Source organism: Phlebotomus argentipes, unplaced genomic scaffold, assembly GCF_947086385.1.
Source record: "Phlebotomus argentipes unplaced genomic scaffold, Phlebotomus argentipes genome assembly contig_15, whole genome shotgun sequence".
NCBI lineage: Eukaryota > Metazoa > Arthropoda > Insecta > Diptera > Psychodidae > Phlebotomus > Phlebotomus argentipes.
In genome coordinates this window covers 527,332-552,579 of record NW_026776181.1, presented here as the reverse complement: position 1 = coordinate 552,579, position 25,248 = coordinate 527,332, and the positions used below count along the sequence as shown (strand labels likewise).

General features: G+C 38.3%; 1 protein-coding gene across 2 annotated transcripts; it reads right to left on the bottom strand.

The window, feature by feature from the left end:
* Window positions 1–185: 185 nt before the first annotated feature.
* Window positions 186–25,119, bottom strand: LOC132262557 (histone demethylase UTY). Of its 2 annotated transcripts, XM_059761852.1 has the most exons (13): window positions 25,021–25,119; window positions 24,849–24,915; window positions 24,391–24,778; window positions 24,221–24,329; window positions 8,049–8,227; window positions 7,462–7,590; window positions 5,160–6,768; window positions 4,533–4,971; window positions 4,210–4,331; window positions 3,506–3,925; window positions 3,225–3,434; window positions 3,032–3,158; window positions 186–2,954 (listed from the first exon to the last, which is right to left on the bottom strand). In XM_059761852.1, the coding sequence occupies exons 1-13, from the start codon at window positions 25,089–25,091 to the stop codon at window positions 2,733–2,735; spliced, it is 4,092 nt and encodes a 1,363-aa protein (XP_059617835.1). In that variant the 5' UTR covers window positions 25,092–25,119; the 3' UTR covers window positions 186–2,732. The 2 variants fall into 2 exon arrangements, with proteins under 2 accessions (XP_059617835.1, XP_059617836.1); XM_059761853.1 differs by lacking the exons at window positions 24,221–24,329; window positions 24,391–24,778; window positions 24,849–24,915; window positions 25,021–25,119 and adding an exon at window positions 21,032–21,763.
* Window positions 25,120–25,248: the final 129 nt, after the last annotated feature.

Below are 25,248 nucleotides of genomic sequence, written 5' to 3'. Positions count from 1 at the left end.
CTATCTTGCTTTTGTGATCCTTTTTGTTTGCACACTTGTGTATCTCTTGAAATATTACAAAATATGCGAAGCCATTTTCACTTTTTCTATTTCTCTCACAAAAATATGTTTGTTTTCCCAGAGTCATTTTGCATTTTATTCGCTTTATCCTCCAAAAACCATCATTTCGTCTCTCTCTCTGTTTCTTTTCTTTTTTTCACTAATCGCTTAATGAGTTTAATAAGTTAATTTCTATGGCGCTTCTGTTCATACTTTAGTGGGTTTGAGTATCAAAAAGGATTTGTATAAAGAACTCTGTTGCTTCTTGTTCGACATCCAGAAGAAATATATCCAAGGAAAAGGCACATAGAAGTTTTTACATTTCCTTCCCTTCCTCTTAGATTCTTTTGTTTTGTTTTTCATCGTTTTTAGTGGACAGTTTTTTCTAACTTTCAGCTGCTATTTTAACTATGAATTTGTTTTGGCAGTGAATTCGAGACTTTTTCAGCAGAAGAGAATTTATATTTTATTATTGCAATTGAGTGTGATTCATTTTCCTGCTAATTCTGTCTGTTTCTCTTTTTCCTTTACCCTATTTGCCAAATATCGCGATAGTTTTTGCTTAATTACAAAATTCACCTGTAGACACTTTTTTGCTGAGTAAGAAACAAAAGAAAAAATATTTTTTGGAGATGCTTTTCATATCTTTCGCCTCACATCAAAATGATTTGCATTGCAAAGAAACACAATCAACAAAATGTACTTCTTTACACTTAAAATGTATTCTAAAGTACACTTTATCGAATGAATCTTTGCAAAAGCCAACGCTAATCCGATTTATTTTCACAAATACACAACTTCTAATCATTCTACTTTCCATCCATTTTTTTTGGATAATATTTCCCATTAATTTTGCGATACTTTTGCGTAATTCTACATTTTTTGCCTTTCTCTTCATCCTTTTGAAAACAGATTTATACAGATTAAAATGTAGCCAAATTGGTGATATATTTATTACTCCAGATAATCTGATATTTTTCCAATAGAACATTTTTGCCAATTAGGTTTAAAGAGAAAAATATGTACAATTATTTCATGCTCTTTGCAACCTTTCATCGAGTTTCTTCTTTTTTTTTACTGTACAGTTTTATATCTTAGTTCAATTTTATATTTCATGCTTTTTTGTCCTTTACACTTTATATTGGCAGTGAACACTGGTCATAGTATTACTTTTTGCAATTTATCCATATCCAATCTTACATCACCTTCGCTTAGTATCTCCAAAATAACATTAAATTTTTCAATATGTTCAAAAAGAATTTCATCCAATTTTTTAATAAAGTAGATCCTTCTCTTTAGCTTTGTGCCGAGATAACGCTAATTTTATACATTTTTTCTTATTCACTTTTTGTCGTGCTTTCGCAACATTTTTTTCGATTTTTCTCGCTCTCCACTCATTTCCTTACTCATTTAAAGACTTCTTCTCAATTAATTTAACTATTTACACACACACACACACACACTCAAAATACCTATAATTTTCTTAGAAAGAAAAAAAAACTTTCTTCTTTATTGAGATCGCAATTTTAATAGTTTTCTATACAAGGATCATTCTTCGTCATTTCACGTATTCTTTTCACTATTCATTTCTTCGTCATCATTTTTTATAAAGCGGTGGTACTTTTCGTAATTTCATCCTCTCTTCTCTTCACTTTCCGCCCTTTTCCGCAACTCTTGCTTCATCTTTTTTTGTCAATAATTAAACATTTTACATAAATTAACACTATATTTTTGTCCACGAGAACTTATTTCGTTAATTTGATAATTTAGTGAACACACCATTTTCCAATTTTGCAGTCATTTTTCAAGTTTTTACCCTTTGTTTTTTTTCTCGAAATACATTAAAAAAGAATCCATTCTGTAAATTTCGACGTGCATTTTTTTTGGTTTCTATTCTTCATTCTTCTAAGATATTTTCGTTTGCAAATTATTTCTTCTTTTCTTCAGTTGTTGCCCGTAATATCGAAATTGCTTCATTTTTCACCTAGTTGTTTTATTAGCCTAAAAACTATTTTGTGTTAACTTACAAATCGTAGATTACTTGTTTTTTTTTCTCCAGATGATTTCCCGTACTTCAGCTTTTTCTGTTCTTTCTTTTTTACTTATTATTCAATATAGTATTTTCATATGAGAAAATAATGGTGTGACTAATTTACTCTCTAAATATTCTTCATGAGGTAATAAAATGGACATAATCTTACTATCTAAACTCCTTCTTTTCATCAATTTATATAAATAAGTTTACTTGCGAATATTTTGCTCATCCATTTCACTCTTATACTTCCACTAGTTTTACCATAAATCCTACTTATATTTCTTATGAATACTTCTTGTCATTCATCTACGCAATTTCACTCTCATCCTAGCGAATAAATACATATAACAGAAAAGAAGACTTTTCCACCTAATTATGGATTTATCAGTTATTTATCGCATAATTAATATTCACATCTAAAGATTTATCAATGAGGACACAATAAATTAATTTTAGAAATACGTGTGACACATGAAGAATAATTCTAATACAATATAAAGATCTTCAAGAAAGACTTGTCAATATGATTCTTTTCTTTTCACTTACTCTTCTGAGCACTCATCTATTATCCGTTGAGTAAAAAAGACGTTGCAAGAAACACTTCAGTAAAATGAGCCTGCGTCTCTTCTGATGATGGAAATTCATCCAATTCCAGCTGTTACGACGACGACGTCGTCGCCACGACGGGCGCAACGATCTGTTGCGGCGGCGGCGGATGCAGAACGAAAGCGTCATAAACTTGCGTGAGTTCACTTAATCGATATTCCTCGAGGCAGACAAAGCCTTGCAGCGAAGGCGTCTGCTTCCGAGCACAGCCTATACAGTGAACAACATGGCGTTTCTCCTGCTCCCGAATGAACAGCACATTGAAGACTTCCAGCTGCAAAACACCACCACAAAAGAACATTAGCACAAATTTTCATGTCGCGTCCACTCTTTTCTGTCGAAGATACTCACTTCGCATTGACCACAGTAGTGAGATGCTTCATTCTTTCCACGTCCATGGAATCTCACTTCAATTCCCTTCGCCTTAACGTAGTCCAGCGTCAACATAACATTCTTTAACGTTTGCAGAAGACAGTTTCTGCAAATAGAAATCACATATGCATAAGTTCAGTGATAATCAGTCTTTAAATAGCTGTACACTCACTTGATTAATTCGAAGAGTTTAGGATCGGACACTTTAATATTCCTGGCCAGATTCCAGCTCAGGTGCACCATTGGCACAATACTCTTAAAGCTCTGCAGCTTATTCCACTCATATCGCTCAATGCCCAATTGATACTGTCGCGCCGTGAGCGGACCCACATTCCACGCGATATTATTGCACCATCCAATGGCCTGCACCCAATGAACGCAGCTGCAATAGAGCAAAACAGTAGTCAATACACGCTCAAACCACTGCCAGTAAAAGAAGGCCTTTGAACTCACCCAGCATTCACCCAGACAAGATCACCAGGACGCTGAATGAATCGATACACCGGAATATTGGCCTTATAGAGATCCTCAAGCAGCGGCCACCACGATCCGTGCAGATAGTTGATGTTATTCTTGTCACATTGAGCGTGAATGCCACCCCAGTAAGCGTCCGGCACGGCGAACCACTCACAGTCACCAGGACCGATATTGATGTTGATCGAGCAGAAATTGTTGTTCTCCTGATGACCCGGCGTCCGACTGCCCGGCACCTTCATGTACAGCTGCACCGTGTTCATGCCCAAAATCACATGTCCAACATGCGACAGCATATTGGCGGCACTCACAACACGTGCAAACGCTGGTAACTTCTGCAACTCCTGCAACTGCGGCTTCCACTTGCGCTCATCCGACAGATCGACATTCGTGCCAAATCTACAAGTATAAATGAGAATTTATATGAAACAAAATTCCTTCGACATCTTGATCAAACTAAACTATTCACAATATCGTGGGATTTTGTGGCAGAAACTACTATCAAACTTCACAAAATTTATAAAATATGTGACGCTAGCGAATTTTCCTCCGAGACACTCTCTTTCTCTTGCATTTCATTGTAAGACATTCAATATATTCTCATATTCGATATATCAAATGATACCTTACAAAAATGCTAATGTGCAACGCTACTTTATGCTAATATAGATTTGCAAACATACCTGAGTGTTTTGGAATTATTCTTGAGTTTCTTCTTCTTTCCATTGGTACCATTATTGCTTACTGAATCTTTGGAATCGGAGTCTGAAAAATTGTGTATTCCAGCAGTTTTATCACGTTCATCCTGTAAAATACAGCAAAAAGGACAAAATGATTAACGAGTTATCATAAGATACACCAATGATAAGCTTAAATTACAAAGAAAGCATCAGTAACTAAAAGATTTCTTCATTCTCAAATCAGTAGAACGAAAGTTTATATTGCACATCATTTTAACCAAAAAAAAATTCCTAATTACTTTCTATAAGTCTAAATCTCTACTAACCTTCAGACTATCTTGAAAACTGGACGCCTGATACTGGGCATACTTTGCAATTGTCGTGTGTGATCTATGGGAAATGCACGCCCACACTCTCTTCGCCTGTCCAATGTCCCAATTCTCATCCGACGACTGATGCATTTGCGTCCTCACCTCGACACTGTGATCCGGATTCGCCTCCACCAGTGTCTTGGTGGAGAACAAACCCAAATCGAGCTTCAAGGCTGCCGCCATGCCGCGTATCACAGCAATTGGGTGCTTCAGACAGAACTCCTGGAGTTGCGGACTGAAAGCGTGCTTCTTGTTCTCCAAGTGCACCGATGGCGTCGGCGGTTGCAGCTGTTCGCGCGACAGACGCTGTGGTGGACAATCCGGTGGACTCGGAGGTGGTGTATCCGGCGCCAAAATGCAGCAAGGCGGCGGAGGTTGTTTGCTATCAATTGATCTATATAAAAAAAAGAAGACCAAAACACCATTAAATCAAGTGCTAAACACAGCAATCACCAACTCGTTTTACTCAAAAAATAATCAGTAAACAAAAAGTGTTCTTTCATGAGATTTCAGTAGAACGAAAGTTGTAAAATAAACATCATTTGAAAGTCAAGAAATCATACAATTGTGTCAGAAACTCACTTGCACATCTCCATAATCTGCTTCGAGTCCATCTCAATGGAGAATCTCGGTTTCTGATCACCCTCAAAGAGTTTCTCAATCTTCAGCACTGGCTCCATCTTGATCTCACGCTTTGGAATGATGGTTTTCACAGGATTACTTGTCGATGTCACCTCACATTTCATCGGTGGAGACTTTTGTGGATTTGTCGTGCTGTCCGCCACCACAGAAACAGGCGTTGTGGCCAGCGAAGTAGGAACATCCGGCACCTCCTCCTTGATCTCAATGTCATCCGATCCGAATTGCTTCAGCAAATCTTCCGCCAGCGTGGTGGCAATATCTCTCTGTGACAGTATCGCCTTCAACTCCTGATCTGTCACACCCAAGTCCGATTGACTGGTGGTGACTATTGGTGAGGCAGAATTCGCCACAAAGTCCTGATGAATTGACATGGATTGATTCCCACTGGCAGCCTTGAATGGCATTCCCGCCGCCGGCTGTGTATGCCCTGTGGCAGCCGGGAAATTGCCTGTGCTATCGGCGAAACCCGTCTGTGCCACGGTTCCCGAGGGCGGAGTCCTTTGCTGCGCCTGAAAACTCGTCCCATTGCTCGTTTGTTGGCCGGGAAAATGTCCCGGTCGTGTTACAGGTTGCTGCCCACCCTGCTGTGCCCTCTGTTGCTGCAATCTCAGCTGATGCTGCTGCATCATGCGGTACTGCTGTGTGAGTTGTTGCAGCAACTCTTGCTGATGCGGTGGCAAATTCGATTGATTCTGCTGAAGATACTGCAACATCTGCAGTTGCTGCTGTGTTAGATAAAACGACGGTTGTCCGGGACGTCGCTGTCCCGCCACTTCCTCCGTCTTGAAGCGCTTAGACGCAATGGGGCCACCCCCACCCGGCGCCTGGGCATTGGGATAGGGCGGCGGTGGACCCACAATCACTTGCTGCTGTCCGCCGGCTGTGGGTGTCTTCTGAAACTGCCGCTGATGATGATTCGCCTGGGCGCTCTGCTGCTGCTGCTGCCTTGAACTCATCTCTGCCGATATTGGTAGATTCCACGCCTCCTCAATCGAGGGCAATTGGCGTCTCTTGGACGTTATACTCGGCATAGGAGCGTGCGCCAGTTGTGACTGCAGAAATTTTATCCTCTGCTGCAAATTATTCAATTTCCCAATCGGTGTCTGACCACCGCCAACACTCGTCACCGATTGTGTCTCTTGCGACTGCTGTTGTGTGCGTGTAGCATTCAAGAAGCACGCAAAGGCATCACGCGGCTGACTGCAGCTCTCGTACAAAATACCCAAGTTCGTCCAAGCCGCCTTGTGAGACTTATCCAATTGTACAGCACATATGTACGCTTGAAGTGCGTCCATAGGTTGATTCTGCTGCTGATACAGCACTCCAATGGAGCACCATGTGTCCGCGTTGCCTTCGCTCTTCTCCACCGAATTCCTATACGCAATAAATGCGTCGTGCACCTTATTCAAGCCCGCGAAGCACCGGCCGAGTAGATAAAGCGATTGTCCCGATGTTGGACTCGCCTCTATTGACTTCTGCAGGTAGTGAATGGCAAATGTCTCACGTGCTCGCTTCTCTCCCAACGAATCAATTGAATGGTACATCCATCCTGTAAAATTGAAACAGGAAATTTGAGGAAAATTCTCTCAGCGACTTCAATCTTGCGAGAGGAAATGAACTTGAACTGCCTCTAATATATAGATTTATAAATAAACTCTCGACTGGAGATCGGAACCGAAGTGATTTTTGGCGATTGCGCCGATTTCAATATGACATTAAACGGTATTTTCCTACATAATTTCAGTAGTGGTTATAGGATATTACACATTTTCAGTTTACCAGGAAATTCTGAATAATTTTAGAACAGATAAGAGAAAATGAATGATAATAGGATTGAGACTTGCTCAATTCTCGTCAAATTTTTGCCTAATGTAATTAATTAATGATATATTAACCGTGTTTAACTTATTCGCAGCAAAATATCATGCAATTGGCATCATTTTATGTTTTTGAGAAAGCCGTTATTAATGGGTTTATTTAGAGAGAGAGTTTAAGTCTTTGCACAACTAAGAGACTGTTGTTTCGGTTCGGCTCAGATCTCTACATCTCGACTGAGTAGAATATTCACTCGCTCACCACTTCCTCGCGAATGGGTAAACTTTATCTCAAGAATTCAACACTATTTGCACAATCAAGAAGTTCCCATACCATCAACTGGTTTATTCAATATGCTTAACAGTAATATTTCTTTTTGGCAGTTTCCCATCTCGCGCCTCTCGCCAAATTCAATCAATATACTCACCTATCTGCCTATAAATATCTGCCTTTAGTTGCGGTGTCAGCTGTTTTTCGTTAAGTAACTGCTCATACGCCACTTTCGCCGCCTTATGCTTTGATTGCACTTCATGCAGATGAGCAATGTGAAAACGGACTGAAAAAAGAATAATGATTTCTATATATGTATTTGCTATTTGACAGTGCCTTTTTTAATATAGCACATCAAGTAGACACTTTTATATCAATTTGTCTACGTATCACTTCTTGCATTTTAATTCTCTTTGTCTCTCGCCTCTCTTCTGCCCCCCCCCTCCAACTGCACACAGTCAAGTCAATGTCGTTTTATTCTCAGACCGGCAGTATAAATTGACTTTTATTCGTAATCTCATTCTTCCTCACACATGAAATACAATTAAATACTTTCAGCTATTAAGAGCCCGGCTCGTAATGCACCTCTTTTTCTCTCTCCTTTCATCTTCTGGACGGCAAGGAGAGCACACACATTAAATAAAATTTAGGTTTATTCACCAAAAGTGGAAACCATGTTGATTTCATCGCGACATGACTATAAATTTCTCTGTGGAAGAAGCAAGAGAGTCTCTTTCTACTTACTTTCAAGTTTTGACGATAAAGTGGGTGAGGATGAGTCCAAATAGGCGAGTTGCAGGTGCTTCAGTGCTGTCTCGTAGTCACCATTCACCTTAAACATAAGCCCCAGGCGCAGGTGGACTTCATTGGCACGTGCAAAGTCGGGACAGACATACAACAACTGCTGGAATGCCTTGATCGCCCTGCAATTGGATGAAGAGAAGACGTGAATAATGGATGTTTTCCTTAATCCGCCACACCATCGCTATTAAAACTACTATATTATGCTCTTAATTGAATAAAAATAAAAAGAACAATTTCTCTCTCATTCTCTCTCTCTCTCTCTCTCTCTCTTTCCTTCGCCTCACTTTTCCATCACACTCTCATCAAACACAGTTAACAAACTCCCTTTTTCAACAATGCAAATTTCAAGTAAAATTATCCCAACATGCAAGAAAGAAATACTATATTCTGCACTCCATTGCGAATCGTAAGAGAAATATGGGTAGATTATGAGGGTTACTCTCATGTTTCACCTCTCTTGCATTGCTCTCCCTCTTCTTGGCCAATTAACAAATTACAAAATTATATAAATTGCTGGTACTCATTTCTCGTTCTCTCCACTGTACGACAACAAGACATACCGGGAAAAAAACTAGACCATGCACAAAAATGAGGGAATACCTTGGAAGAGAAAAAGAAGTCAAACGAAAAAAAACTTGTACGCCACTTTAGGCAGATAATCATCAAGAAAAGTCGCACTCTTCTTGACCTTACCCCAATGCAACTCATCTCAATCCACATAACATACACGACTAAATGCTCCTTATGAATATAAAATGCCATTGGCACGTGTTGCATATTTTTGCACTTCCTCCTCTTCACATTTTTCGCATTGAAGCCATTAATAAAGGCTATACGTAGGTATAAACATTTAATTACTACATTGATAAGCGAATGATTGCAGTGATGAATTATATTATTTACAATTCAAATGCACCACAGCGTACTCGCGCTCTGATAAATGGTTTTTTTTGCCATATTCATTCGCAATCGTCAACGATTTTTTTTTCATGTCATTCCCACAGTGTGAAATGTAAATACATTCAGTTTTTTTTAACCCTTCACCCTAAGCGTTCCGTGAAAACTGAAAAAGTATAAAAAAGACAAACTTTTTTAGCCAATTTTTAGTTGCTTTAAATATTTAAGAGAATTCCTAAATTATGTTTCGTCAGAAATTGCTTCAGTATAAAAAAGCGATTCTTTGAGAAAAATCTGAGACAATTTCCTAACCCAGATTAGAATCACTTAAGTGCGCATAAAAATTGTGTCATAACAAGTGGAATTTAGGGCGAAGACGAGGACCCTTCACCATATAGTGCATGCGAGGGTGTGTCACGAAGGTAATCGCTTCATGAAAGAAAGAAATGCATGAGAAAAAGAAGGGTGACTCGGAGAAAGTGTTTCCCACATCGTAAATACTCTGAGGGGAGAAATGTTAATTACTTCAGCACGAAGTGTTGCAAATTTACAATAATATGATTTTTCACGAAAAGAAGTCAATTCTTTCCTCAGAAAATGAGCAACAGCTGGTGGATGATAAATTTCATCTTCAATTCAAAAATACACTCTTTTCTATCTCTCACTTTCTTTCTCTCTCTCTCTCTTTCATTTCACCATTGAAAAGACACAAAACCACAAAATGATGACCAAAGTAAGCCGTACTTAGAAGGAAAATTGTACATGGAGTGAAGAATTCAGCTTTTTATATAGATAAGCTCAACAAAAAGAAAAACATCTGCTCTTGCTTTTTCACCCCAAAAACTCTTCTGTCCGACAGTGAATAAGACATACAGATATTCGAAAGTATGCAATCAACCACCTGCTCAAGTGAATTGAACAAAAATATACAACATTTGAGGTTTTAGCCACAAAGCTATGTTTTGTTTGTATCGAAAAACTGAGGGCGAAGAAAATATATTTTCTGCAAAGTTACATTCGCCAATAGAAACTTCATGCCCGCAGGGATGATCCCGTAGAAATGCCCAAAATGTATAGGAAATACACAACCAACCATCATATTCTCCTATTCCAGCTGCTGTTTATTCGACAGGAGCAAAAAAAACACACATACGTACATACTTTAGTTTGAAATAAAAGGAGAGAGAAAAACACATTCAACAGTGTTTCTGTGCATCGAAATTCTTCATGAGGACACTCTATTTTTAAAGCCATGGAGAGAATTACCTTCGTTCATTATTGGCTCAAGACAAACAAGCCGCGCGATGGGTTTTATTAAATCTATACAATTTGGGTCTTCTGACGTGACTATTTAAAAAGAAAAATATCTACCGAGAACACACTCTGAAAATGGTGGAGAAAAATTCCTCACAACTCGTGAATATTAGTTTCATTTCTCAATGTCTCAATCATACTTCAAAATACCATACTTTTCCAAGATTGTTTACTCATCCACAAACCATTTCTCGAGCGAGAGACACACGAGAGGAAAGTGATGAAAAATAGCCTTAAGACGGAAACGCTCCACACACAGATAAACACACTTATTGGGAAATTGTGCAATGGTGTGATTTAGCAATTATAATAGCATTGTAGAGGGAGTTGTAGAAAAAAAGGGAAAATTGTCAGACTTTTTGCCATGTGCTGCTATGCTCTTTTTCACATCATTTTCATATGTGTGTATGTATATTGATGTGACATTATCAGAATTTTGCCTCTCATTCACTCATCACCATCAACATTTTCTCTCTCCGTCTCTTCTCAACCGACGCTCAGCTGAATATTGTTGCACAAATCATAGAGTAAATAAATGTTCTAGTTGCAACTATTGCACGAATGACTTTCAAGTTTTACTGCAGTTGGTGGAAATATGTCAGGGCCGCTCTTTGTTGCACATTTTCTAACATTTACAAACACATAACATACAATATATGTAGAGAGAGAGACCTCATATCGCTTCTTGAACTCAAAAAAAACACCATCACCTACAATGTATGCGCCTTGCTAATGGAATCTAGGAAAGGGAGAATTGAACACTTTTTATCACACAGTTATCTCTCTTTCGCGGCTATATCGAAGGCAAAAAAGTCTCTATCAGACGTTACACAACAAATTGATACAAGAAATTCTATTTGTCGTTAAATTACCTTGAATATTTTATACGTTAACATTGAGCACAATTATTAAATGAATTCACACAGAAATATTGTTCACGAGAATTGCTCCATCTTCATCTCTCCCCACATATTGATACATCCTTTTCTTGTGTGTGCTTTTCCCGCGAAAGAAAAACAAACTGGATGTATTCTCAACAATGGATGACGCAACACAAGAGAGGTATTTTGAAAAGAGTGTTGCCAAAATAATGCCTTTTATACTTCCAAAAATACATTAAACAAACATGAAAAAGGATAGTCAACAAAGGGATATTCTTCTCACCATATCTCACACAAACACATTAAGCACTTTTGCCTTCCTGTTTCTTCCTAAAGAGTTTCATCACTTATACATATGTACATTGACTATTTTTGGCTTGTGTGATTCTATTCCTGGTGAGAAGGCTATGATTATATTTATTTTTATCTATATATAGTACTTATCGATACCGTTCAAACTTAGTAAATCTACTGCTATTAGTATTCCTCAGGAGATGCTTGCTCAGTTCTGTTTTCTGCTTTCTTCTTCAAAAATATCTCAATTCTTCTCGAATTCGACCCTGCGACAGCAATCTAAACTTTCCCCGAGAGTGAAATTAAACATCACTTAATTTAAGCAGTTTGAGCAAACAGTAAAAGTTAGTGATTTGTTGATATAAACCATATACACAGCATACCCACGGTGTGCAGTCAGTATCATCAAATGTTCTACTTTCAGTACATAAACACCCATAATCGTAGAAGTCTTCTGACTACCCTTACTGCCTGATCTCACACCCCCTCAACAGTGCGTCCGAGGAAAGGAGCAGTGAATTGTGCTGAGAAAGGGAAAATGTGTAGCCAGAGTCTGGCTGGTGGGGAGAATGAGAAAGATTATTGGGCAGTCGTTGTTGCCATTGAGAAACAAAATGAGACAGCAGGAGAAGCATCAACACCATAACAAAATCGATCGTCCTGAATATTTCACCAGCATATTGTCGTCCCTTCGGAAAGGCAACATCGGAGCCACAGCAGAACTCTCGCTCTCTCTTGCTCTCCTCTCCGTGCCTAGCGAAAAGGAAGAGTTGTAGCAAAGTTATACAAGGCACTTGATATTGTGCGGAGAAATACAAGAGGGGTGCCTCAAGAGAGATTTTACCATATAAAATTCCGAGGGCGCTGAACTGTGCGGTGCCTTCCCTCCCTTCTCAGCGTCACACTCTCGGGTGACCCTCGACGTGCACAGAAAGGAAGGCGACAACACCGAAAATCTGCCCCGCCATCATTTTCGCAGACTGTTCACATTTTCCGGGATGATGGGAAGCTATCACGAAATATCCTCCAGCGACTTACACTTTTCCTCCCTCAAATAACACAAAAGCCATACATTTCAGTCAAAATATACAGAGAGGAAAAAAGAGGGAGGAAATCTCAATTGATGATCAATTTGAAAATATTTGCCTGTCGATGGAAAAATCACCGAGCCTTGCCGAAATACCGTTTTCCAGGCATGCGTGGAGAAGTATTTTCAAGAGTCTCACTCACAATTCGTTTTCCCATCTCTCACACCCTTGGCGGAATTTTCACCCCCCGAATTATTATTAATATTAAATTGCCCTCCATTGTACACCAAAATTCTGACTTTGCTTCACACCACAATAATTCAATATTCCACCTCCAATAAAGGATAATTACATTAAACAACCTTATTCGTTATCAGGGTGACACAGAAACTGGTGTGCTGTGGGAATTTGCATTTTTCTATCCTGAAGCACCGCAAATCTGTAATATATATGAGATTTTCCAAATATCTACATGCGAAATGTGCCAACCACCACCATTATTATCAATTCAATAATACCAAGAAACTTCGTAATCCAATACGGGAAGAATAAATATGATGGGAATAGCAAAGAAGCTCTAACTTGCGTGATAGAGAAGATATATATGCTAGTGAAATACACTATCAAATATCACTAGGAAATATAAATCCAGCAGACGAACAACACAATGCAATAGAATTGAATTAAAAAGCACGACCTTTCCTAGTCTCAGTCATGAGAAAAATTCATGAGACTTGACGCAACAATGAAAAAAAGAACACGAAGGGTTGGAAACTCGCTTTGCCTATTTTCCAAATCAACCCTCTTCAAATTCAATATAACTACTGTACTCTGTCATTTTATCAGCATTAATCACGCCAAGGCAAGGCAATACAATTTATGCAGACTCGCTATTCAATTTCATTTCAACAAAATAACCAGCAATTTTTTCCCCAGACTCAGCACGCAAAGTGCTATTAACTAGTGAAACTGTTGGTATCAGTGTTAAAAATTAAATTGAGAAATGATGACAATTCAATTGAATGTCAACCAATCCAGAGTATTGAGTTAGCCATAGAGATCAACAAGTCGTCCCGAAATCACCATGTTACCCATAAAACCATTTATAGCTCTGCATATATGCACTTTTAAATAGTCCATAATATTTTTTATTATGCAACTCCATCAGTCTTTCACGTGTCACTTAAAGAGTTCTTGTGTCAGCAAGAGACTTTACTTTTTTTTTGGAAATTGGGTTAAATTTTTGTTAATTTTGTTTATATTATGTGCAGTTTAAAGACATTGCAATCCTATTTTCAGCAAATTACTTACAGTATTAAGTTTGTCAGACATTTCATACGCCTTTAGAATAGTCATTTAAGGAATATAGCACAAATCACTTCACCCCATTTCTCGTTGTTCTCAGCATGATTTCAAACTACGAATCGAGTAAACTTTCTGATCAAGTACCTACAACAAAACTTCTTCAAACTCCTGATTAGCAGCACGCAGTGATACTTTCAATTTCACTTAATAGCTGTCAGTCTAAAAGTTTACTTTGGTGAGAACATCTTGTGAAGCTATAAAAGAGCAAGATTCCCCTTGGTAAATCTCCCTCAAAACCTCAATCAGTCAAAAAGAAAACCAGCAATCACCCATTTATTTATGCAAATTAAGCTCTGAATTAATGCATAGGTAGAAACTCACATTCACTTGAGCATTAATTTAAGATCACCCATTTGGGGTGTTTGAAGGGAAAAATGGCAAGATGGCTATTGGCTTTCTGAAAAAAAACAGACTTACATTTCAGGACAACCATCTGTCCCATCGTCTTTTTAGCTCTGTTCTTTTTTTGCTACCCATCAAATTTCTCAGTCCCTCATTCTCAAACATCACGCCATACAAACAAGGCTTGGTGAATTTTCTTCTCCCTCATTGAACATCAAGAAGTGGGCTTGTCTCCTCAAGTATCTTCGAAGGCTATAGGTACATTTCGTTTTGGAGACACCGATTAATGCCTGAAATGTTTAGAAAATAACACTGTCCATCGATATCGGGACAAAGTGTGTTGAGAAAGTGCCTCATTCTCAACGTCATCAGTATGTTAATGCTGAGAAACCATGTGGACTATTCCACCATAACGCCAATGCAACATCAACATCTCCCTTTCTACCTACTCACAATTCCCTTTCCATTGTAGATTTCTCGTCATTTCCCTCCAATAGGCAGACCAAAATAAAAGAAAAAACCGATATAAGACCATCGCGCCAGTTCTCCACTCCACTAAACCTTCTGAAATTACTATTCAACCTAAACATCTCACACAAAATATACACTCTGAATTTCTTTACAACTCCAAATAGCACACACACTGTTCGTCTCTCTCCCATATTCTCTCCCCTTTCTCGTCTCTATTCTCTCACTCGCTCGCAATGCTTGGCCTTTCATTACATTTTCCTCTACCTCTGTCATTTGGTCGGGCAATCGTCTGCACACACATTTCGTTTCCGCTAAATGAAGTATTGAATAAAAGTTGCCTTGGTAGTGTGAATTGCATTGTGTAATCGCTATACACATACACCAAACGCTGCCAACATGAAAATTGGATGGCTGAAGAAAATAACACAGGCAAATGGTCTACGTGACTAACGTGAGTTGGGATATGGCTGAATGTGTGCGCAGATTTTCTGCTCAGCTAAAGAGTCCTCCTTTTTCCCTCTACTTCCACCTTTTCTTCCCTTCTCTGTTCTCTGTGTGTCTCAAATTCTTCTCTTTTGTTGTTATGTTCTCCTTTTTGGCACAAACATCTCCTCCAACATCATTCTTTCATCTCTGCACAACACGCCAGAGTGCGAGAGATGCGCACACAGAAGGGGATTAAAATAGAAATTCGGGATTGGCAAGATAAGACCGAAGAGCATAATCTCTCGATGAGATCTCTAAGCAATATGCCAGGATATTTGCTGAGAGAAAATCCCACCCCTAAAGCCACGCATCATTGTATCCCTCAAATTATACACACACACAACATAATTTTTAGGTCAAGTTTTTCCTCTCATCTCTTGATCTAAAATCTCTTTTCGTCCATTCAATGACACACTAAAATTTATAATGAAATGCTATCGAAATTGAAGAAGAAAGTCACTGTATGATAAGTTAGCAATTATGTAACCTCGAGGAAATTGCTCAATGAAGTGTCTTGATGAGTGTGTTTCATTCATAATTGTAGCTAAAAATGAATATGTTGAAATATTTTTCACGAGATAAAAGACTGTTTTCACTTCCTGTTTGTTCTGACATTGTTACAGTCTTTCTCTCTTTCTCTTCTTCAGATACACACACCCAAAACCTTCTGGCCAATCTCCTTCGTCTTGAATATGACCCCAAAATGAGGAGCTGTACACAATTCCCCATGCCGAGGACTCTGCTCATTTCCATCCCAAGATATTTGATTTCTGAAAACGTAAAATGTGAATCTCTGAAACATCCACACCACACCGCTAGGCCTCAATGGATACAGTATAATTTGTGCTTGTTTGAGCGAAGAAATAGGAGAAAGAGCGACAGAGATGACTATTTCCGCGCTGCCCCATCGCTTGGAAATTGTTATATAGTGTATCCACTCTCTTGTGTGCACTTCTCTGACGTTGTATACCTATATATAGTGCTGTATTTATTATGAATCGTTGTGGCTCCGCTTCTTTACTTGGGGGCAATGCCCCGAAAACGCGATGACTCCCATATATACACAGCACACCACTGAATAACATCACATTCTACGTCATAGAAAGCCTTCAAAACATCCATGGTGCTCTTTTTCTATTCCACAACCAACTGACAAACTGTTTCTTTCGGCCATTTGCCTCCCCTTCTCATCATTCTCCTCCTTAATCGACCAAAATTTCTCCACCACCAACAAGAAAGCCTCACCATCTTTTCTCACATAATCGCGTGGCAAAAGGGGAACGAAGAAGTCTTGTATTCAGAGCACACAGCAATTTATCACGTCAATAGAGCAAGTTGAAGAAAAAATTGGAGGTAATTTAGAGAAATTGTTCTTCTCTTCAGTGATGGTGTCGCTCAATTGACCAACCAGCATTCTTTTTCCCACATTGCTGTGTGTCTGTTACAGAAAATTGCATTGAGAAAATGCCCCCGAGAAACCTCTCTCTCTCTCTTTATCTCTTTTCCAGGAAAGAAATTGTGTGGTTTCAGACCACTGATTACCTGGTAAAATTCCCATCAAATAGACAGATTTGTTGAGATATTGACATTAAAGAAAAGTCTAGACTAGATAACTATACTTCTGACCTCAATTTAAAGACACCTGCTGAAAAATGCTCTGCATTTTTGCCTTTTCTCCACAGTAATATGTACATATGTCATCCCCTCACGAGATAATTTACATGCTATGCACCGCAAATTCAACCTCGCCGCCCTCGTGAAAGAATACAAATCAACTTTCCTGGGATGCACGAAGAGTTGATTGAACCCCACAACTTTGCTGTATTTCTTGAGCAACCAACACATTTTTTTTCTTTCTCTCTTTTTCCAGCCTTCCTCACTCACTCTTCTTCGGACATACAACATACACTCCAAGTACATACGAAAGGCTGGCATTTCTCGTCAATTGCCCCTGAGAATGATGGTAGAATGAGATGAGGAATATTGTGTGTATGCCTCCAAACTTGCCCATTGCACAGTCTCAGCTTTTTTCCATCAGCTGATTTTCAAAAGCAAAATACAGTTGTCTTTCCATAAACATTCACACATACAAAGTGCACTTGCCAACTCTCCCTTCGCTTCGTCTCTTGTTATTAATCTTAAAATGCATTAACATGCAATTTATGCATCATAGGCAAAAGCACTAATTGCATAATAAAGTAAAAGAAACACAAGGCGAGAACCTTGCAAAACACTGTAAAACTAACATTTACAGAATATTATTTTGATAAATCATTCAAAACATATCACAGAGAAACACATTTACTCTTGACATATTGTACTTAAGTGAGAGATGTGAAAAAACAAGCAATGAGAGGGAAGGAATGAAGAAAGCCAAATAAACTGTTAAACCGAGAGAATTTTTACGAGAAATCACTTCAAAACCTTACGGTGCTCAATTCACACAGTTGCTCATTTCCCAAAATAACAGAATATAACTTCTTATGGATATGCGAAAATTGTACCTTCAACACACAATAGATCTAGTCGTGAATATAAGACTCATTCATAAAAATTCCCATTCATAACTCATGACGTCATTTGTTTCAAATGTTACATTGTAAAAAAAACTCACACACATAGAGTGTCCAATAAAAAAATTTCAAGCAATCCGTTGAGTATTGATTCATTTTATTTTCCTCAGTCACTCACTTTCACTATCATTTTCCCTACATCATATACAACCTATAAACTTTTATGAAAAATATCGATTCCTCCTGTGTGTGTTAATTGCCCAACCAATATTTCTCTGCATCAGACTAAACAACACGTGATTTCTATGTCTTTCATCATTTCCCAGTTTGCACAGACGAGTGGAAGTAAGTAATCGTGGAATCTTGAATCTTCAAGCATTTCTTAACTTCTCAACCCTTCCAAACCAATAAGAATTCCAGCAAACAATTTGATCATTTTATTCCTTCGTCTGTGGCGAGTTTGAATTATTATTGCTTATAATGTTTCCAACGACTTTTTTTTTTACTTTTGTTACAAAAATAACTGCATAATATGTTATTATTATGAAAATGTTGTTCAAATTTGACTCTGCGTCATCCTTTCAAATACTTAGAATAATGTTCCATGAAATTTGAAATATTGGTAAACAAATTTGAGTTTCACCAGATTTGTCTAAATATCTGTCCCAGTTTTGAACAGTTTCAGTTAAAGTTCAGTCTAATCAATACAAAAGGAAAATTAACAGACATTCGTGATTTTTCTCTTCTCTCATATCTCAAGAAAATCTCATTGAATATGAGAAAAAAGACTTATTGGGTCTAGAAAATTAGTAGAAAAACTATACATCGACACACTATTCCATATTGATTGTTTGATAAATAAATCTAAACCAGAGCATATAAGCTGTTCACTGCACTGTCGCGTCTTGCACGCAAGTGTCGTTTCACATGGAAATCATTGTATACACACAAAAATAATAATTGGAAATAACTCTCCGAAGCGTTAAAATTGACATACAAACTCAGACATCTTCCCGGAAATATCTCTCTCTGTCCATTCGAGTAAATCGATTCTACTATCATTTCCAAGAAGTGTGTGATTGCCTTTGCCCTCCACAAAAGTCATTTCGTTTTCTGTCCTTCCCAGAATTGCTCAATATACCAATAAAATTCATGTCATAGCTCCATATTTTGTCACTCACTTGAGATGATAGAAGAAATGAAATATAATCAAATTTCCTATGTAATCAATAAGCACAATCAACCCAAAAATAAATATATCAAGTACACAATATGTCACACTATGTAAGCTAAAATATCCACAGTAATTCTACATTGGTTGCTTTTTCCTTCATTTTTAGGTCACAAGCAGTACATAGTAAATTGATAAAATGAGCATCCACACTAGACTCTGTTGTATGACATACAATTGGAACATTTTGCACATTCAATTTACCAAACCACATCATATCACAAATACAAACGAGGCACAACATTCATATATAGAGCAAAACATTCACTCCATTCTTTTTCTTTATAGGAAAAAAACCGTGCACTCTGCTTGGAAGCGTCTTCTCTAAATTAATGGAATTGGGTCAATTTTGTTTATTCAATTAAAATCGATAACAAAAATGAAATTGAAAGTGCATCTGCCACTTAATACATTGAGCAACACTGCCGATGAGTGAGATCTTCACCCGATATTCACGCCATCGACCAGCCGGATATCCGTACAAATGTATTAATTGCAGAAGTGAAACCCATTAAAAAATTTTATGCATCATTCGTGAATAACTTTACACTATGAATCAGTACTTTTTTCGTTGGATAAACTAGTTTTACGCGATTGAAGAGTTTCATTAAATGGAAGTGAGTCGATTTTACTGGGAATTGTATACAATTTTACCGTGAAAAATCATTTACTCACACTCTCCTATTACTTGTCTACAAGTGCGAATCAACTGCAAAAATCCCCCAAGAGATCATTGTACGTTAAACTTCTTGGAATTCCAACACTATTCCCTGATTTTTTTTCTCCTTCACTCAAATTATTCGTCGAACACGAGGCAAAAGAGGTGAAAAAAGGCAATAAAGAGAGAAGATGGTAAAGAAAAAATCCATAATGGCACAAAAGTAATGGGAATTATTGACTCATATAAGTCGAGAGAGCTGTATAGGTATAAAATATCTTCCTCCTATTTACGTGTGTCTCTTTAAAATATAATCCTCCACGGCAACTCCACACAACACTCTGGCTTTCGTTCATTTGCAAAACATTGCATTCTTCAACTCTTCTCTCATGTGTGAATTTGTGTGTGACCGAGACAGATATTTTCTTCAATTCAATGGATGGAAGAAAAGTATAAATGAGGCCAAATACCTGTGCGATCATCATCGATTGCTATGGAGTGTAGAAGTACACTTCTCTTTACGCTCAACTTTTATCAGAAATCACCAATTTTCACAGTCAAATGTTAGTTTAATAAATTCAATGGATGGAACAAATCTATTTGATAAATTTCTCAAACGTGTAAGCTGTACCTATCCTGAGGGTAAAGAAAAATATAAACCAGTTTTAGATAGACATATCGCAATTTTTTGCATTTTGTTGAAGTTTTTTGAGTGTAAGAAATGTTTTTCCCATACTCTTGTGCATCTTCATGATTTTTTCTGATATTGATTCTCTTAAAAATCGATGAAGATCACACAAATAGAAATTGCAATGGAACACGATCATCAACTAAAGATAGGTTTTTTTCTAAAGGCTTTTTTTTTTAATCTAATACCTTGACACTCACATCCACAAGTCTTCTACATTACTATTTTTCCCTTTTTGGGCCAGTTCCCACTCACACGCCCAAAATATCATATCAAACCCTACCACACACTCCCACAACACCTTCCACGTACGATCAATTAATTTGAATCGCAGGTAATGATATGAAAAAGAGAAAAAGTCTCTAACACACACCCACAGTCAGACGTTGAGAATTTCAGACAGTATTCATCTCCTCTCTGTCTATCTCGCAACCCACAAACATTGGACAATCATCTTCTGTATATTCTCTCTCCCTATTTCCCATACAAAACTATCGCTCGAGACCGCATTTACCATCCTAAGCGAGCACACATTTGTGTGTCGACCGTCGACACACGGCCGGAGACCAGAGGAGATGCATAAAAGATCTTTTAGTGTATTTGTGCACATGTGTAATGACGAAAATGCGATAATAGAATATCCCCCATATTATACTACATCTCTCCTATACCAATTTTCATAGGTTTCACACTCACTCTTCTCTCCATTCCCAATACAAAATGGTTGAACCATACAAAAATTTCTTCTTGCTAACCTTCTTTCCTCAGTTTTCTGATGGCTTCACATCCACCACTATTTCCTCAGCTCCCCGTGAGCCGCCTTTGTCACACATTCACGCTAAAAACTCTTTTTTTTTTTAGTAAAATTCATTTACAACACTACTAATAGTCCATGCCCGTCGTACAGGTGTTGGGGGACACGTTATAAAGAGTCCACCAGCCAAAGCACTTTGTCTCTTGTTCTATTTCTCTCAGAGAAAAGTTACTACAAAAACTGTATTACGTTGATACTCCCAACACGAAGTATTTTCACACCTCATATCATCGATATTTTCCTTATTGAACACATTTGGGCTTCATCTTCATTTGACAACACTTAATTTTTGCATTGAGAATATAATTCGGTCGAAGTGCTTAAAAGAAAATCGACAACTTTTCCCTATATAAAATGTGGCAGCGCAAAATTTCCTTCGACGGTCTTTGTATATAACACACACTTTGGGCGCGATGGAAAAAAGGGAGGAAGATACACGGCAGCATACAAAATTGACGAATAAACTCCTCTTTTCCACCCAAAAAATCACACACACACAACATACACTGAAAAAGTCACTTATTTCTTAGATTTGTGATGGCTCAATAAATAAAATAGATACTCTTTTAACTCTCCACATTAATTTCTGGTATAGTTATGTGTGGCTTACTTTAAAAAATATACTTTTATAATTAGAGAAAGCGCTGAACGTGCAGCACTTCTGAACACAACGGCCCTTCGATAAAAACTGCCTCTCGACACAACACTCGGCTATGCTTTCCGATGAGAACGAAGAGAAATTTTCAAGAGAGAGAGAGAGAGAGAGAGAGAGAGAAGCTCGCGATTCCCCTTCAGCACACACAATCATCCTCAACACACTACCGCAAAACCCCTCTTTCCATCATATGCTCTTCGTCAATTCAAGCCAAACCTTCGCAAAGCAGAACGAGACAGAAAGAATCCAACATGTATTCTGAGAATGCAGTGTGTAGAGAGAGAAACAGCGTGAAAAATAGGAGAAGCAGAACACACCACGTCATACACTGTTAGCAGTTTAACGTGAAAAAGGTCTTATTCCACTGAATTCCCACAGACGGGGAGAAACCAAGTTGTAATATGGAAAATTCATGCCGGAAAGGGCAAATTTGTCCTCATTTTACCATCAACTTCCGGATATTGCGTGATTTTTATCACTTCATCAATTTTAAAATACGGCCAAAGCAGGGAAATTTGCAATTTCTGCCTAAATAATCACCATCTTCCGACTAGACAGACAAAATAGTGTGTACTAGGAATTTACTACAGTTCCCTGGAAATATGTGTAACAAACATCACATGTGAGAATCGTCATCGGAAAAATAGAGATAATGGAAACACACATAAGGTATGGTAAATACCAATAGAACACCCAAATTACGCAATATACCACACACAACCACGTGTCTATTTAAATTACATGGAATCAAATGTGCACAAATATTATATTATCTCTCAGTTAACCAAAAATTATCCACTTTTAAGAGTTACGCATCAATTGTAAAATGTTTTAATTTTTAAACGACGATATTATTCAAAAGCTTGTATGTGTAAAATTAATTCTACGTTGGAAAACTTCTAATGTCTCAATCAGCGAATCAAACTTAGATGAGTCTCAAATATTCTTCCTCAACAAGTTATTGATTAATTTGCTGTTCGCCCAAAAACTCGTTGCCTGACGTATTGAACATATTTGATATACCGAAAATGTCTCACAAAAGAAGAGATAATGCTTTTAATCAGAGATCCGTTACTTTCCTAAGAATTTTATACACGAAATTGAGCAATCTGAAATTGTCCTGCACAATTTCCAAAGTCTGGCGTCCTCAGATTCACCTAAACTCACCGCTGAAGAGAACAAAAAAGACTATCGCTTGGGGGGCGCAAAAGCCCCCAATTGTAAAAGCGACTAAAGCAATCATGAGAGATTGGGATTACAACAAAACCATGCCCACAAGCCAGACACACACATTTCCGTTTGATTGCGACTGATATTGTGATATTTTTTGGGAGCTTTCCTGCGAAACTGGTGGACTGCAAGTGGCCAGATCGGCCCGTGTGTGTGCGTCTCATCAACCCCGGGAAGAAAAAGAGAAGCAGAAGAGGCGCGACTGGAAGAAGCGCGGCTAATGATGAACACAGGGAGGATGAGTTTATTGTCTGACCTTGTTGTTTTTGACCGCTAACCTTGGATTTTGTAGACATTTCTGCACAATATCATCGCGATGTTTGCGGTGTGTGCCAAAGAGACACAAGGAGAATAAAAAACGAGACACCTTGCATGTGATATTTTGCGAAAAACGGACCCAAATTAACTCCAAAGAGTCACTCACCGGCACAATGAACGTGTGGCGATCAAAACAATCACACTTTTCGACACTACATCACCAATATTACTTCAAATACTGCACTTCACGGACAGTGGGATAGTTTTATTGTCTGATTTTTACACCCAAAACTCCCAAAATATGTTCAATGTTCACAGGAGAAAATGTGGAAAAGCGCTCTCACGAAATTTCATTCAGTCACCGCCACTGAATTGAGCCAGACAGGAATTCGATGTATGTATAGAAACCCTATATAAAGCCAGTATAGAACATATTCAGACGAGTTCATGACCCTGGGAAAATTGGAGAAAGCGCAAGACGAGCCCTGTGAAAATCACGAGGGAAAATTGCGCACAGGAGACGCCCAAATGTTTACACATATTTTTAAACCGGCATTCTCTCTCCTTTGCACATAACTATTTTCACCTGAAAATCACCCACAAAGCAAGTTTTTTTCTAAAAGACACTTTGTCACAACATAAACCATGTTTGAGTACATATTTTGGACAATAAAAGTGTGAAATTGATCGTAAAGTCCTTTCCGTGAGTTCATATTCTTCCCAGAAATCTCAAATTTCCGCGAAAAACTCCTCATAGTATCTCAAGACAATTTCATGCTAAAAGTACGAGTGATTTGTCTTCATATCCTCTACTGAAGCCCTGTGTTCTTATCATTAGACAGAGTAGCGGAAACCATTCCTCAATTGACTCTCTCACTCTCTAAACTTCCTGACGAAGACGGAAGTGCAAATGCGATATTTATATTATCAGACAATCTTTAGACATATCACTGTAATAACTAGTTTATAAACAATATCCAGACTCACCATCTGTACGCGTTGTAGTGGAAATACACGAGTCCCAGGCCGTAGAGAAAAGCTGTGTCCTTCCAGTGATCATTTTTCAGATTGTAGAATTTCTGATAAGCGCTCAAAGCTGAAAGAACGGTCTCTAATTTGCTAATTTCTCTTCTTTAACTCTCCTATGATCATCTCACCTTTGGGGTACTGCTCGAGGAGGAGATGGAAATGGCCAAGTTTGCAATATGTCCGGGGATCGATATTGATGTCTTTGGAGGAGTCATCAGAAATCTCCTTCAGCTCCTTCGGTTCGTCCTTCTCGTCTTCCTTGCTGTTCACCACCTTCATCTCCACATCATCGGACTTCACGTCGTTCTCCTCCAACTTTGGCTTCTTGGGCAAGCTCTCGCCACACTCACCATCCGCCTGCTCATGAAGTTCACTCTTGACAGCCTCTTTCGGCTCTTCTGCATCACCTTGTGCTTTCTCCTCATTTCCGGACACATCTTCACCCTTTTTCTCGCTGAAATCCCTTTCTTTCTGCGACTGTGCCTGCACCAGCATCCGCTCCAGGTACTTTATTGCCTATTTTGGACAAGAAAACCACCACAATACATGAGAAAAGCCACCGAAGTTGATGAAAATTCGAGATAACCTTTAAGACAAGTGCCTGCTTCTTCGTTTGCTCCGGCGACGCCAATTTGAGGAATCCATACTGCCGGCTAGATTTAAAAGACAATCATTAGTCCTCCAAGCACCATACAGATCAGAACCGCCCGGTATTTACTGAATTATAAGCCTTTTATAAGCGGAAAATGCCCACCAACCTGTCAAGCTCGGAGAGAACGTGAAGTTCTTGGGTGGAAAGAGTGATCTCCTCGTTGAAATCAGGAATCATTCTTTCAATGTCTCTTTGTATGCACACTCTGTTGATTCTGAATCACACAGATTGCCCACAAAATGCACTATAATGAGATTATTAGCACCTTTTACTCGATAAACTGATAAACACACATAAAAAATCCTCCACGCGCGGCCATTTTTCAGCCATCTGC